At 39.4% G+C, this 13,046-nt stretch overlaps 2 protein-coding genes across 4 annotated transcripts in view; both read left to right on the forward strand.

Moving 5' to 3' along the window:
* Positions 1-728: 728 nt before the first annotated feature.
* LOC117383897 (tumor necrosis factor receptor superfamily member 11B-like) lies at positions 729-9,963 on the forward strand. Its single transcript, XM_033981143.2, has 6 exons — positions 729-826; positions 5,057-5,281; positions 5,726-5,870; positions 7,295-7,507; positions 8,535-8,756; positions 8,827-9,963. The coding sequence occupies exons 1-6, from the start codon at positions 779-781 to the stop codon at positions 9,219-9,221; spliced, it is 1,248 nt and encodes a 415-aa protein (XP_033837034.1). The 5' UTR covers positions 729-778; the 3' UTR covers positions 9,222-9,963.
* Positions 9,964-11,162: 1,199 nt separating this feature from the next.
* The window catches only part of LOC117383408 (F-actin-uncapping protein LRRC16A-like), a 45,871-nt gene continuing 43,987 nt past the window's right edge, over positions 11,163-13,046 (forward strand). For 2 of the 3 annotated variants that reach the window (XM_055227846.1, XM_055227845.1), the window contains exon 1: positions 11,194-11,526. In XM_055227846.1, coding sequence (XP_055083821.1) covers positions 11,487-11,526 — 40 coding nt within the window. In that variant the 5' untranslated portion in view covers positions 11,194-11,486. Of the gene's footprint in view, positions 11,527-13,046 lie in introns of all 3 variants that reach the window. The other variant, XM_055227844.1, reaches the window with a different exon arrangement.

The raw sequence follows: 13,046 nt of genomic DNA on the forward strand, positions 1-13,046 counted from the left end.
ATTGCATTTATTCAATCAGTTTTTTATTGCATAGAAAATACCTTTAAAAATTGTATTCTATTATTAGTATGGTTGCCTCTCCACAGATCTGTCCTGTAACTTGGCCTATTGAAATGAATGATTTTAATGCCATGCTGTTTAACTTTCCTTTCAAAGCAACAACATTTCCATAGAGACAAAACAGTTGGTAGACCCTCCACCAGAAGATACATAGTGCAACTTTACCACTAACAATATTGTACCATGGGGTGACTAGAATACTGCTACTACTACACTAGAGGCACATTGGAGTGACACAAGAACACACGCTATTGGTATTGGTAAGTCTTGAGCTCTTACGCAACTACTTCTGAGTCAGACTAACATCAGATCTAATTTATTCTCTAGCATCTCCCTTTCTGTGTGTATAGGTACAACCGTATAGGTTTAGACAAGCCCCACTTATCCATACCAAACTATAACAGCACAGAATAAAATGTTTCACTTACTGATCATTAAACGGCTTCTGCTAAACTACGCTACAGAGCATTCCGAAAAAGCTTTACAAATTTGTTAATGGATGTGCGTAATACCCGAGCTCCGCAGCATACCGGACAAACTACGGCCAATTTGCGTAAGATGTAACTGGTGTGGCAGCAGTGGTTTATTTTTAGGAGTGATGAAAGCACACGCATTCAAATCGGTGGGTGTGTACTCAACCCTCGTCTCCTCGTCCAGTGTGCTATAAGAGCAGATCCGTGATGGAGACCCTATCGCAGTTGACTTTTACGCAGCGGAGATGAGCGCTCGGACATACAAATCCAACCCAACCATGAAACTCATAGTGGTGAGTGACACGTGTATTTATTCACAATGGAGCATTTTATTCACAAGGAGTTAGTTTAGGCTCATTTTCATGTCAGACTTTGTTGGGCTGCTGTCGAAAATAATGAATTAAGACCTATGTTACACGCGTCACTTCGCGCTTGGAGCGACAGTGTCCGACTTTCATGTGTGATTTGAGTTTGTTGACACGCTCTAAAGTATATTACGTACCGAATGAACGCACGGACATTATTTAATATATGGCTCAGAACCCACGTGTCCATGTTTCTGTCATGGTTGAAATGTATCAGGATATGTAAAATCTCTGCTCATGGGAACAGAAGTCAGTGAATTTGGTAGAATAGAAATTCAAACTTTGCTTTTCCCTTTTATATGCTTTATGGATGTGTGTGTATGAATAGGAGGTTACTCTTTAAGTATCTATGTACAGTCATGCACTTGTGTCATGTTTTAATTTAGTATCAATTTAGTATTATAATCTCTGTTATTTGTTTATTTATTAATTTATTTTTTAGCCTCAAGGGACTAACTGTTATCATTGCTTCAGTGTGCGTTTGTGGACTGAGTAGCTGTAGAATCCAACTATATGAGAAGTGAAGCATGAGGGTGAATTGTATTCTTAATCATCTCCATTGTACAAAAGTACTCTGCTTTAATGTGTGCGTAGTGCTGGCTCTGTGGATTTGCATGCAGCGCTGTGTGGTACAGGTTTTGCATATTTTGATCTGATCTTTATCAGTGCGTGATCAGTAGCACGATGTTGTCATTTGTGCTTTGTGAAGTTAAAGAATGACGGTTGGCTTCAGAATAGGCTACCCTTTAGTTTGGTGTCATGTATAGAAGAGCTCCTCATTTTCCTCTTTTTAAAAGTCAAATATTGTGTGTCTTGTCACTGTACTCATGTACTCCTCTGTAAATCAGTGACTGAAGATAAGATTTTATTTTGCTACAATATTTGAATATTGTAAAGTGACACATAAGAGTAGACAGATATTGGATCATTCAGTTATATTGATCCTGACTCTAGTCTCTATACATGTGAGATCTTCCGCTGTCCAGAGTGTTTCACACATGTGGTCACTGTCCTTTCTGTTTAAACTCATGTCACTGGATGTGGATTGAACTGATACTTGTCCTGGTCTGAGCCCAGTTCAGAGGATTTGGTCCTGTTCTAGTCCTGGTTTTGATGTGGTGTTTGTGCAAGCGTGAACACACCCTTAGGTCATATTGCTATTGTTCGAGTGAAAGGAGGAAGCAAACATTAAATTACATCCTTCATGTATATCTTTATTCTCCGTTTCATCACAACAACTTCCCTAACCTAAGGTGAGGTCCTCACACGACGCTGTCTCTGGCTCTGTATGCTTTGCCTAAAGACCAGTACTATGAACAGGTGAGGAACTCTGTGAACAGCTGTCAGACAAAGAGAAGCGTGTCAGGATCAACAAACAAGTACAAACGTTTAGATTTACCTGTGGAAGTTACAGCAACTTCCTCTTTTTGATCAACAGTGGCACTGATAACAGCGGTTTGTGAGGCTTGAGTATGTGGGACAGTTGTAATTCAGTGTGACCATGTGTGCAAGGCATTGTATTAGCAATTAGTGAAAGGATTTAACTTTGCATATTTGTGTGAAAATCAAAGGAGACTGTGTGATATAATACTTAAATTACTTCTGATTCATTTGATATTAAAATTACATTGACATTTAAACACATTTTTAATTTATTTATAGTTTTAGAAAAAAATATATATATATTTGTATTTTGATCCAGTGATAAAATCTGGATTGTGATTAAAATGCTGTGGTAGAATTTTTCAGTGACTTGTCTTACAAAGGTGGAAGACTAATTTGACATTAGTTACACATGCATGTGCACACACAGACGTGCAGGAGCTGGAATCCCCCTGAAGACCACCTGCGCTCTACAGTTAACTGAAGCCATGTGCCCCTGGAGAATTGCACTGACTGAGGTTACGTCTGCACTGCTGTCATAGATTTATGTCTGATTCATTCAAATGAAAAAGGTATTGAATAAACAGTGCTTTTCAGCCTATTAAAAACCTGTACATCAACTGTATATCTTTTGCACTCAGTAAGCAGTTATTACACGCCACTAGAGTGATTGATACATTTAGGTTCCTCTTCTAAGTTGATTCATCTATTACCCCTTCAATTTTCCTGATGTAATAACCCACAATACAATACACTTTCGGACTGAGCCCCTGAGACGCTCACAGTGTAATTATGGTTGGCGGTGGTCACTGTTACTGTGTAATTGGCGTTTCCAGTGGACAGCCAAGATGCAGCGTCTATGGCAAGAACAAGTGTGAAAAGTCTTACTATGCAGATTACAGATAGCACTCAGATCAAGACCTGATTTGCTTGGAGATAAAATATATTTAGCAATGTGTTACTATTTTTAAATGCTAAACTAATTGTAGAGGTTTTTTTATTTCATGAAATAACTTTAACAGAAGCCATAGTAAATTTAGATGACCGTCCTCTGGTTCCTATGATCCGTATTGGCTTTGATATTGATTGGATGTGGTCTGAGGGCTTAATAGTGTATATACAGACTTCATTTAAAGTGCTGCACGATGATTACGGGTTTGATTCCCGCTGAGGCCACCCATGTCACAAACAAACACACAGCGCTACTCTGTGCCTCTGGATGAAAGACTTTTACCAAATGTTAGACTAAAGGTCGATAGGTTTTGCCGGGAAAACCGCTGCTCTGGCCAAGCTTTTTGAAGTTTCTATCATGGTAAAAGCTATGCATCTATTTTTATTCATTTAAATTTCCCTGATTACAGAAAACAGAATGAGACTAAACTACTACTTAATTTGATATGTCTATGACTTTGTATCAATAAATCATGAATGAAATAAATGGCTGTTACAGTATCTAAATCATCAAGCAAAGAAAATGCCTAAAGGAGAACCCACAGCTCTTTCTTCTACACAAAAACAAAACCAAGAGCATACAAAATTTTGCTTAGCTGTTTTTGCTTTGTTGTGTGGTGACAGATCATTAATTTCATATGCACAGACAAAAGACTGAACCAGTCCTTATCTTTGAATCTCTTTGACACATGCATTTGTATAGACAAGGCTTTGTTGTGACCACAGAAAAGAGACGAATGCACTCAGTAGTATTCAGTGAAGAAACTATGGCATACAGGGCTTGTGTTTTGTATTGTGGTGGCGATGGGGAAAGCCCAGTAACCTCCAACAGTTTTCTTTATGAACAGCTTGCAGCAGCGGAGACCGCAGGATGTACACACTAACACTAAGGGAGGCTGTAACTGGATCTGAATTCAAGGCAAAAATGCACAAGGCAGCGTGGCACATTCCTGCTCTGCTGCACGCACATCGACCATGTTTGGTTAATGTTAACAATATCAACCCATCTAGCTAAAGATGCAACAACCTGGTGAAAGCACAGACCACAGGCCCACACACACAAGCATGCACACACTATTGTTAGTCTGTCCAAGCACCACTCGGCCTCTGGGCCAACGGGGAAGTCCACTGAGCCAAAGAAGAGGGCTACAGCCCGTCGTGTCACATCTGGCCCACATGTGGCCCGGGACAGCTGCATGGCCTCATGTCAAACATGCTCTGCAACTGATAGCTACACTTTAGGCTTGGACCAGGTTTTGGGGTTTCTTCTAAATGATGATGCATAGGCTTGTTTTTGAGGCAATTGCTACATATGTCCGTTTCAGATCATCAGTAAAGGCCACCCACTCTACAGCAGCCGTATACTGGGCTACTTTATAGTGGGGACATGTGAGGGTGCGGTGTGCTCCTGTTCAAAGGCACTCATTCTGTAGATTATACAGCATTAGAGCCTATCATTGTAAAAATAAACTGTGCCATATAATCTGCCATATCATCAAATAAAATCCATAATTTAAGGGCCTGCAACATGCATTCTAATATTTCCTAAGGATACATGTAGAATGTAATTTCAGATAGAAAAAACAGTTATGATGCGAAGAGTGTGGTTGAACATTCTTCAGTTTCTCAGTTGGACACCATGGTGCAAAACAAAGGAAATCATTTTGTTGGTCCTCTAGGATCTTTAGCTTTCTTTGCTGGCCAGTCTCCGAACTCTGCTCTGAGTTTTAAGAACAGTTCATCCCAAAAACTATTCAGCCATGTGCCAAAACGAGACCAGTATGTGATTGTTTCTACTGAAGATGGACGTTTCTCTTGTTTCAGCTCTTCACTGTCTCTCTGTCCTGGGCGTTCCAGCAGCAGGACCGACCTAAATACCAGCACTGGGACCCAGTGACCACTGACCTCCTCCTGTGTGACCAGTGTCCACCGGGCACTGCGGTCAAGCACCATTGTACGGCTCACACAGAGACAGTGTGCCAACCCTGTTCTGAGGGGCACTTCACCATGAATTGGCACTGGGGAGACAAGTGCCAACACTGCACCTCTGTAAGCATATATATACTCTCATGCCTATGTTTTTTATTTTCAAACAGAACTTTGTGCAGTTTTCAAATTGAACAGGAGTTCTTTGACATTATGAGCAACATACCACTGAAATATGTAGTGATGATTTTTACAATTATGGTATTTACAGTGAATGTTTATTGTATTATATGATTATTTTCTAAATGTTCAGATAAACCACAGAAGAAAGCTCTCCTCTAAAAACCTAATATGTATGCATTACATGTTGTAAGTAGGGGTAGGACAAGAGTACCACAAAATCTTGTCCCATCACAGACAAAGAAGGGTTAAGTGCTGGTCAGTTCTTGAGAAGCTGTGCTTCCAAAAAGCAGTGCTTCAATGACAACAAAAATATTAAACAAAATCAAAAAGTATATTCTATACATCTTAAAATCACTGTGGTTCTGCTTTTCTTGCTGGGTGCAGGTGTGTAAGGAGAGACAGCTTGTGAAGCAGGAGTGTAACAGCACACATGACCAGCTGTGTGAATGCGCTCCAGGTTTCCATCTAGTGGTCGAGTTCTGTATCGCACATACCACGTGTTCCCCAGGATTTGGTGCAGCAGTCACAGGTAAAAACTACACATAAGTCTAAATTAAACATGTAAACCAACTTGTGTAAAAGTATACATGACTTTTTTTTTTTTTTTTTTTTTAATGAAATGATTTGCTGAAAAAGCTGGTCTAATTTCCTATAAGAAAAGGAGTAAACACAATGTGCTTGTCTTGATTATACTTTGTTCACACTTTTTAGCTGGTATGCTGAAGTAAAGGTCATTTGCATCATCAATGTCCATAAATAGAGAGTCATACCCTGACAGTTAGACAGAGTTGCATGCAGGGTTCAAAATAAACCTTTGAGGAGGATGTAATATGTAATGTGTAGTCAAATGTAACCTTTCCAGTTCGTTTGCCTCCAGCCATATTAGAAGTAGCGAACACAATGAACAGTCAAATCAGGACTATATAAAATATAATTATTCTACAGTTATACAGAAACATTGAATACATAATTACAGAAACCACATAATTGTATTTAAAATACAAATATGTATTTTAATTTGCCACACTGACCTCATCTTTGTCTTCAGACCAATGATGAGGCAGTATTTTCCAGTTGTTGACCACAGAGAACCCCTACAAAGTGGCCACAGACAGTGTTTCCATAGATCTCTGTCTGATCCATCATAGCACATAAACCCAGTGCAGCCCTGATGTAGCAGAGGGGCATTCCCCTTCTGCATCGAAGCCCTGTTCATTATGTAATCCATCAGCAGTGGTCAGAACTCTCCACCACAGGATGTTTGAAAAATGCTCAGTCTTCCAGAGACTGTTTCATGTAGACACATTTATTTCTCACTTTACACAATGTTGCAACACATCAATACCACATCTAATGAAACATGTTCCCTCTTTATTGAGTTTTACCATTTCTCTCATTTATTCCTTATTAAAATAGTCATTTAGATACACAAACAGATCGCATGCAGACTCTTAACTCATCCCTCGGAAAAATCCTTTTTCTTCAGCTGTTACTGGCCATTATTTTTGTTTTTCATAGGCTTATTGAGGTGTACCTGATACTGATTTAGTCCGCGTCCATATTCTTTCAACCTAATACATATAACTTGCTCTCCCCATTTAGTAAGAAGCTAAGATATTCTGGTGTTATATGGCAAACTTTCAATCTGTCACCCAAAAAGTGATGATCCAGAAATACAATAGGTCTGGATGATGATCAAACATTATACAAACTGTCAGGTACAATGTACATATGTTTTTGCCTAAAATAACAACACAAACCACCTGCAGTATTCTGTTGATTGCTTTGAAAAATACCATATGACAGTTTATTTCATTGTTTGGACAACATTAATAATTTGTTGGGACAAAAGACTGCATATAGATATTTCAACAGAAATGTGACCTGAACAGAAAGTCTATAACAACTGTGTCGGCTGACTTCTTAAGTGCTTTGGGTTTCTACCTATTGCAGGTACCCCTGTGAGTGACACAGTCTGCGAGCGTTGTCCTGCTGGACACTTCTCTGCAGGACACTCGTCCACAGAGCCATGCAGACCACATCAAAACTGCTCCAGTCTGGGACTGAAGACCCTTAGATGGGGGACCTCCACTATGGACAGTGTCTGTAGTCAGGACAAGACGGCTGCACTGGACTGCTACCACCATCACTCCCTCTGCCACACTGGTGAGTTCTCTACTTCATGAAGACCTCTAGTGAATCAAAGCTAAAGGGTTAGCATTTGTCACACTCACACTTTAAACCATCATTTCTTAGTATAACATTCTTCTGTCAACAACATAAAAACTGAAATTATTTTAGACATGTGGTCGTTTTTATTTCTCTAGGCAGGGGATTTCCTTGGTCAGGTTTGTTGTCCAGATTCCTTTTTTCCCAACATTTTTGCGTGTTGGAAAACCAAGCTGAGAGAAAAGTAATCGCTTCAATGGGAATGTTTGTGTATCCAATCGCATAATAAGCCATGATGAATCCATTAGCCTCTTAACTGTCACATCCTCTATCTACAATAACAGCGGAACTGACTCAGTACATTTAAACTCAAGGACAGCTACAGAGCCTTTGTTACTCACACTCACTGTGGCAAATGATGACAATTTATCTGAACCAACAACCTCAAAAATGATGCTGGATTCTTACAGTCTGAGCAAATGTGTGAGGGCATTCATAGTAAAGACATTTTTGTGTTTTCTTATGATCTACATGACCACAAATATCTAACTTTGATATCATTTGTCACTATCAAATGTGAACCAGATCTAAATAACTAGTTTTGTTCTGTGTGTTTGTGTGTTCATACACAAATGGGCTATGTTTAGACTTAGCAGCAGGATGTTTCCACTCTCTTTGTCTTATTTACAGGTTACAATCAGTGTTACTTTTGCTTTATTTAGAATCAAATAAGTGAAACAGAAAAGCTTAATCTTAACTCACCACTCATCAGAACAGGGGTGGATTGTTTTTAACTGGATTAATTGCAAATCTGTTGTGCACTTGAACAAAACGGTTATGTTATAAACATCTATTATTGTGATTGTGTACTTTTCATTAATCAATGGTAGATTTACATCATTTTGAGACGTGTGCCCATGAGCTACATACAATGTCAGTACAAACGAAAGTAAATGAAATTCGCTCAATGATTCACAGTTATTGTTAAGAAATTACTTCATTTAATAACTCATCTTTTACACAGATGTGGCATTGTGTGAAGAGGCAGCGTTCCAGTCTCTGGCCTCCCTGCGACTTTCCTCTGTCCCTCTGGAGAGGATCCTGGAGCACCTGCCCGGGCGCAGAGTAGACCATAAGAGCTTAGAGCGTCTGAAGAAGGTCTGCTCTCCTCAGCAACAGGTCTTACAGCTGCTGCGTCTGTGGAGAGAGCAGAACAAGGACCAGAGCAAACTCAACGTCATTCAAGGTATGCTCAGCACACACAAGTATGTACTCAGAGAGGGTCCTGTGGGTTAACATGCTGCTGTGTGTCTTAGGAGTGAACCTGTGTGAGAGGAAGTTCTCCCGCTGCACTGGCCTTAAGAACATGACTCTGAACGACCTTGTGCAGATCAGGGACAGTCTCCCGGGGGCCCGTGTCCCTCAGGAACATGTCCTGGCTGTGGTTCACACCTGCTCTCCACGACAGTTCCTACTGCAGCTACTTCACCTCTGGAAATCTCTCAACTATGAAGTGGATATGGCCAAAGGGCTGAGCCACAGTCTGAGGGTACTGCGCAACCAGGGGGCACCACGGCACCTGCTCAAAGGCCTCCGAAAAATCCGACAGATAATAGGAAAGCCCTCAGTGCATAAGATATATGAGAAGATGTTTGTCAACATGCTGGAGGATGAATCCTGCTTCAAAAAACACAAGCCTTTAAATGAATAATGAACTTATGAGAACGTACAGAACGTACATACATCTACAAAGTGTCAAAAAGTCGTCCTTTAGACCTAGTCTAGAAGACATTGGCACTCTCCTGGAGGACTGAGGGACTGCACAGACATGAAAGAAGTAGTTATGTATGTTTATGTGTTTAACACAGATATAAATTCAAGGGATGTTTGTTATTTTAAAAAAGTGAAGCCTCTATCTGTGCTTTTATGTACAATGAAATACATAAAAGAGGCAAATTGTCCAATTTTATAAGAAAATAGAAAAATACGAAAATTTGATGTTTTTGACTGAATTATGTGAAACGTTTAAACTATTTAAGATGTAAATAGCACAATTTGTGGATAAATATGCAGCAGGTGTAATATAATTGCTTTCTCACTTGGAGAGAAAGGATTTGGTTTCATAATGAAATATGTTTATATTATTCTACAGTCATTTTTTTGTGTTTGGTTTATTTTGGACTGTTTGTAAATAAAGCCTATTTTTTTATATGTGTGTTTCTTGAATGTACAAAGTAGTGCAATTGTTTTATATTTAAAATAATTTGACTTTATATAAAGGGCTTGTTGTTTGAATACTGGATTACAAATGCTGCAAGTTTATGAAGTAATATTTGTTTTATAGTTTGTGTCACATTAATATGAATGTTGGGTTATGTAGATAAAGATGTACATATTGCGTGAGACACCGTCATTTCTAAGCTTTTGTACTTTCTGAACATTTTATTAAACTGAAAAACAAAAATATCTGTGTCCGGATGTGTGTCTGAAATGATGGATACAGTATTCACATTAGTGCTGATGGTGCTACGTATGATGTTTTCACTTAAATGTTGCTGAGAGGCCTATTGCAATGACAAATCAGCAAAGCAGTACCCTAAATGATATTTTAAAAAACCCACACACATCCATTTTGAAGCATGTGCAAGACATTTGACATAACACAGAATGTCCATTTGGATATAGGCTGATGGAACCGTCAATATAACAGATTAACAGGCCTAAGTGTAAACGACTTCTCAAACTGTGGCATGTGTACTTCTGGTGGTACAATTTGAGAATGCCTATTTGGTTTATTTAGAAACAAATCAGCCATTCTTTGGGTTAATCATTATTGAAAGATACAGTATGTAACTTTCTGGAGGTGGAATGTCACGTGCATGAAACCATACTTCAGAACATTCTCCATGGAAACTTTATAACATACACAGGCAAGGTGTAGGCGCTCTTCCAGACAAATAAGACTCAGTTTTGTAGTGATACAAGCCCGTGCACATGGATGCATGTTTTTCAATGCAATAAAAACACTTTTATTTTAGTCTATTGTTGGCAAATAAGTTACATACTGTGGTTTTAATTTTATAATGCATGGTTTTATCCATTTAGGCCTGATATAGTTCAGGTTTAGATCTGGTGGTACTTGAAGAACCAAATCAATTCTTATGTGGTACTTGGTATCCATGTTAGGTCTACTATGTGACATGTCAGACAGAGGCCTATTATTGCAATAAAGCACATTGGTTTACATCAATATTATTATTATTAGTTAGGCTAGTTAGTAGGCTAATGGTTGTAGGCCTAGTAGTAGACTCAATCAATCACAGTTTATTCATAGAGCATAGACCAAACTGCTTTCCAGGTGTGGGAGCATATAAAAAAATAATGACTTTTGTGCAGCTAGTAGGAGGAGTAGGAGTAGTTGAAGCAAACAAATACACACAACTTATTTGGTCCTGTGAGTTCGACTATTGTCCACTAGAGGTCAGTGGTAATCTGTCAAATACACAGGGTTCATTCTTGTCTGACACTAGTACTCCGCCTCCTGCTGCCACGCCACGCCGCCCCGGCATCGCCAGCTCTCCGGCTGTCGCATCAGCGCACAGGGAGGGGCCCGATCCCGACCATTGGCTGGCATTGGATTAGCCACAGATTTACGGGAGGGCCACGACCAGAGAGGATGAGCTGGAGCGGTGGTCTTTTTTTTGTCGTCAATGCTCAGTGATTAAGGGTTTCAAGATGATTTTAAGACAGAACTAGCGAGTTTCTTCATATTCTTTTTGCGCGTAAAAATTGAAGAAACAAAGAGGTGGCGATGCGCGTACAAGGGGAGAGTGTGTCCGGACAGCTCTGAAGGAGTGGAGCATGTAACCGCGAGAAACCCACCTGACACTTGCCTCAGCTCCTCGCTCTTCACCGTGGAGGCTGCTCCGTGTGTGCTGTGAACCTCTTTACTATTTGGGATTGGATCTTTTGGGAAATGGCCGAGGAAGTGTCAGAAGTCCCCAAAGAACTCGTGGGTAAGTCAAAACATGCAATTTGAAGCCATGTGTGTCCTGCAACAATTACTGTCCCTGTGATAGTTTGAATAGTGCACAGTGTACCGAGATGAACCTCATTCATAAAATGCAGCGTTACTAGAGGAACAATGCTGTTGCTCACCGATGCTCACTGCTGCTGCCTTGTTTAGACTGTCTTTGTGCGCTTGAATGCATCGTCCATTTCTTGAAATTTGTGAATTGTTAATGTTTTTGGAAAAGCAATTGAAGAACTTACTCACTGTTTTGGACCCACCACAGAACTGAAGTCATTGCTATGGTCTGGAGTCTATATTAGGAGAAAATCCAAATAGTTTACATGACACAGTGCAGCCAGTCATTCCCAAGTGCACATAACTTTCAAGGATATTTCCACAAAGCAGCCACATTCCTGTTACAAAGTCTACAGTCACTTTACTGGTGTTTTAGTGTCTTATTTGTATTGCTTGTAGACCTGCCCTGATCACCTCAGACTGTTAAAGTCACACTGACACTTTGTTTGGTAAAATAGTCCTGGTTATGGCACCTCAGTGCAATATTGAACGAGCTGTTACTCCTGACCTCCTTGTATCCTTCTTTAAATATGCAACTTGACAATGAAGTATACAGTGGAACTTCACTGAATGAGCAACATAATATGTAATAAAATACCATGATTCATGGCATACTTTTTTAAGTAGCTAATGTTTTTTATTTATTTTATATAGTGGAATCCCTGGTAAAAAGGAAAGTAGAACTCTAAAATGTCACATGATGTCTGCATGCACTACTAAAGTCGGTCTAAAGATCTGCTGTCTGTGATTCAGCATCACAAGTTATACTGGACTAAAAAGATTTCCAGTCATTTGAGGACAGAGGTTGACTGATATTTGCACTTTTTAGCAAATTGGCTATCAGGCTTAAATCTTCAGCACTGGCTGATATATTGTTTTGGCTCACCTACTGCCTAAAAGGTGCACACAAAGCTTTATTTGAACACTTAAATGCAAACAGATAACTGCTCAAATGTGAATTCACTGCTCTGTAGAAGGCTTGTGATAAAATGGGACTTTGAGAAGGTGAGTTTGTCATAAATTAAAAGTACATCATTTGGCGAAAATAATCAAAATTTAACCAACATATTGGCCCAAAAATATCGGCAGAGCTTATCGGCTGTTGGTTTCTCCATGTTCTAAATGACTGTTATCGGCATCGGCCATGAAAGAAATCCATATTGGTCGACATCATTTTGAGGGCAAGGAAAAACGAGTGGCTCCAAAGCTATCCAAATAGTAAATACTGCACATAGTCTTTCTACATCTTACTGACAGGTTCAAATATAAGAGATATATCTTCCTAGTTGTTTCCAAATTTCTCTTATTTCTGACATTTGTTGTTATGTTTTATCAAAGTCCAATTGTAGAGTTTTTTGTAATCTGAATTATCGCAGTCAGTAAACACGAGTCATTTTATTGCCTTGTAAATTTCGATAGTTTGTTTGAGATTTATGAGGCTATAAGACT

Source organism: Periophthalmus magnuspinnatus, chromosome 16, assembly GCF_009829125.3.
Source record: "Periophthalmus magnuspinnatus isolate fPerMag1 chromosome 16, fPerMag1.2.pri, whole genome shotgun sequence".
NCBI lineage: Eukaryota > Metazoa > Chordata > Actinopteri > Gobiiformes > Gobiidae > Periophthalmus > Periophthalmus magnuspinnatus.

Coding starts and splice junctions, on each gene's coding strand:
- LOC117383897 (XM_033981143.2), top strand. CDS start 779: ATGAGCGCTCGGACATACAAATCCAACCCAACCATGAAACTCATAGTG. Junction 827..5,056: donor CAACCATGAAACTCATAGTG/GTGAGTGACACG, acceptor CTCTTGTTTCAG/CTCTTCACTGTCTCTCTGTC. Junction 5,282..5,725: donor AGTGCCAACACTGCACCTCT/GTAAGCATATAT, acceptor TGCTGGGTGCAG/GTGTGTAAGGAGAGACAGCT.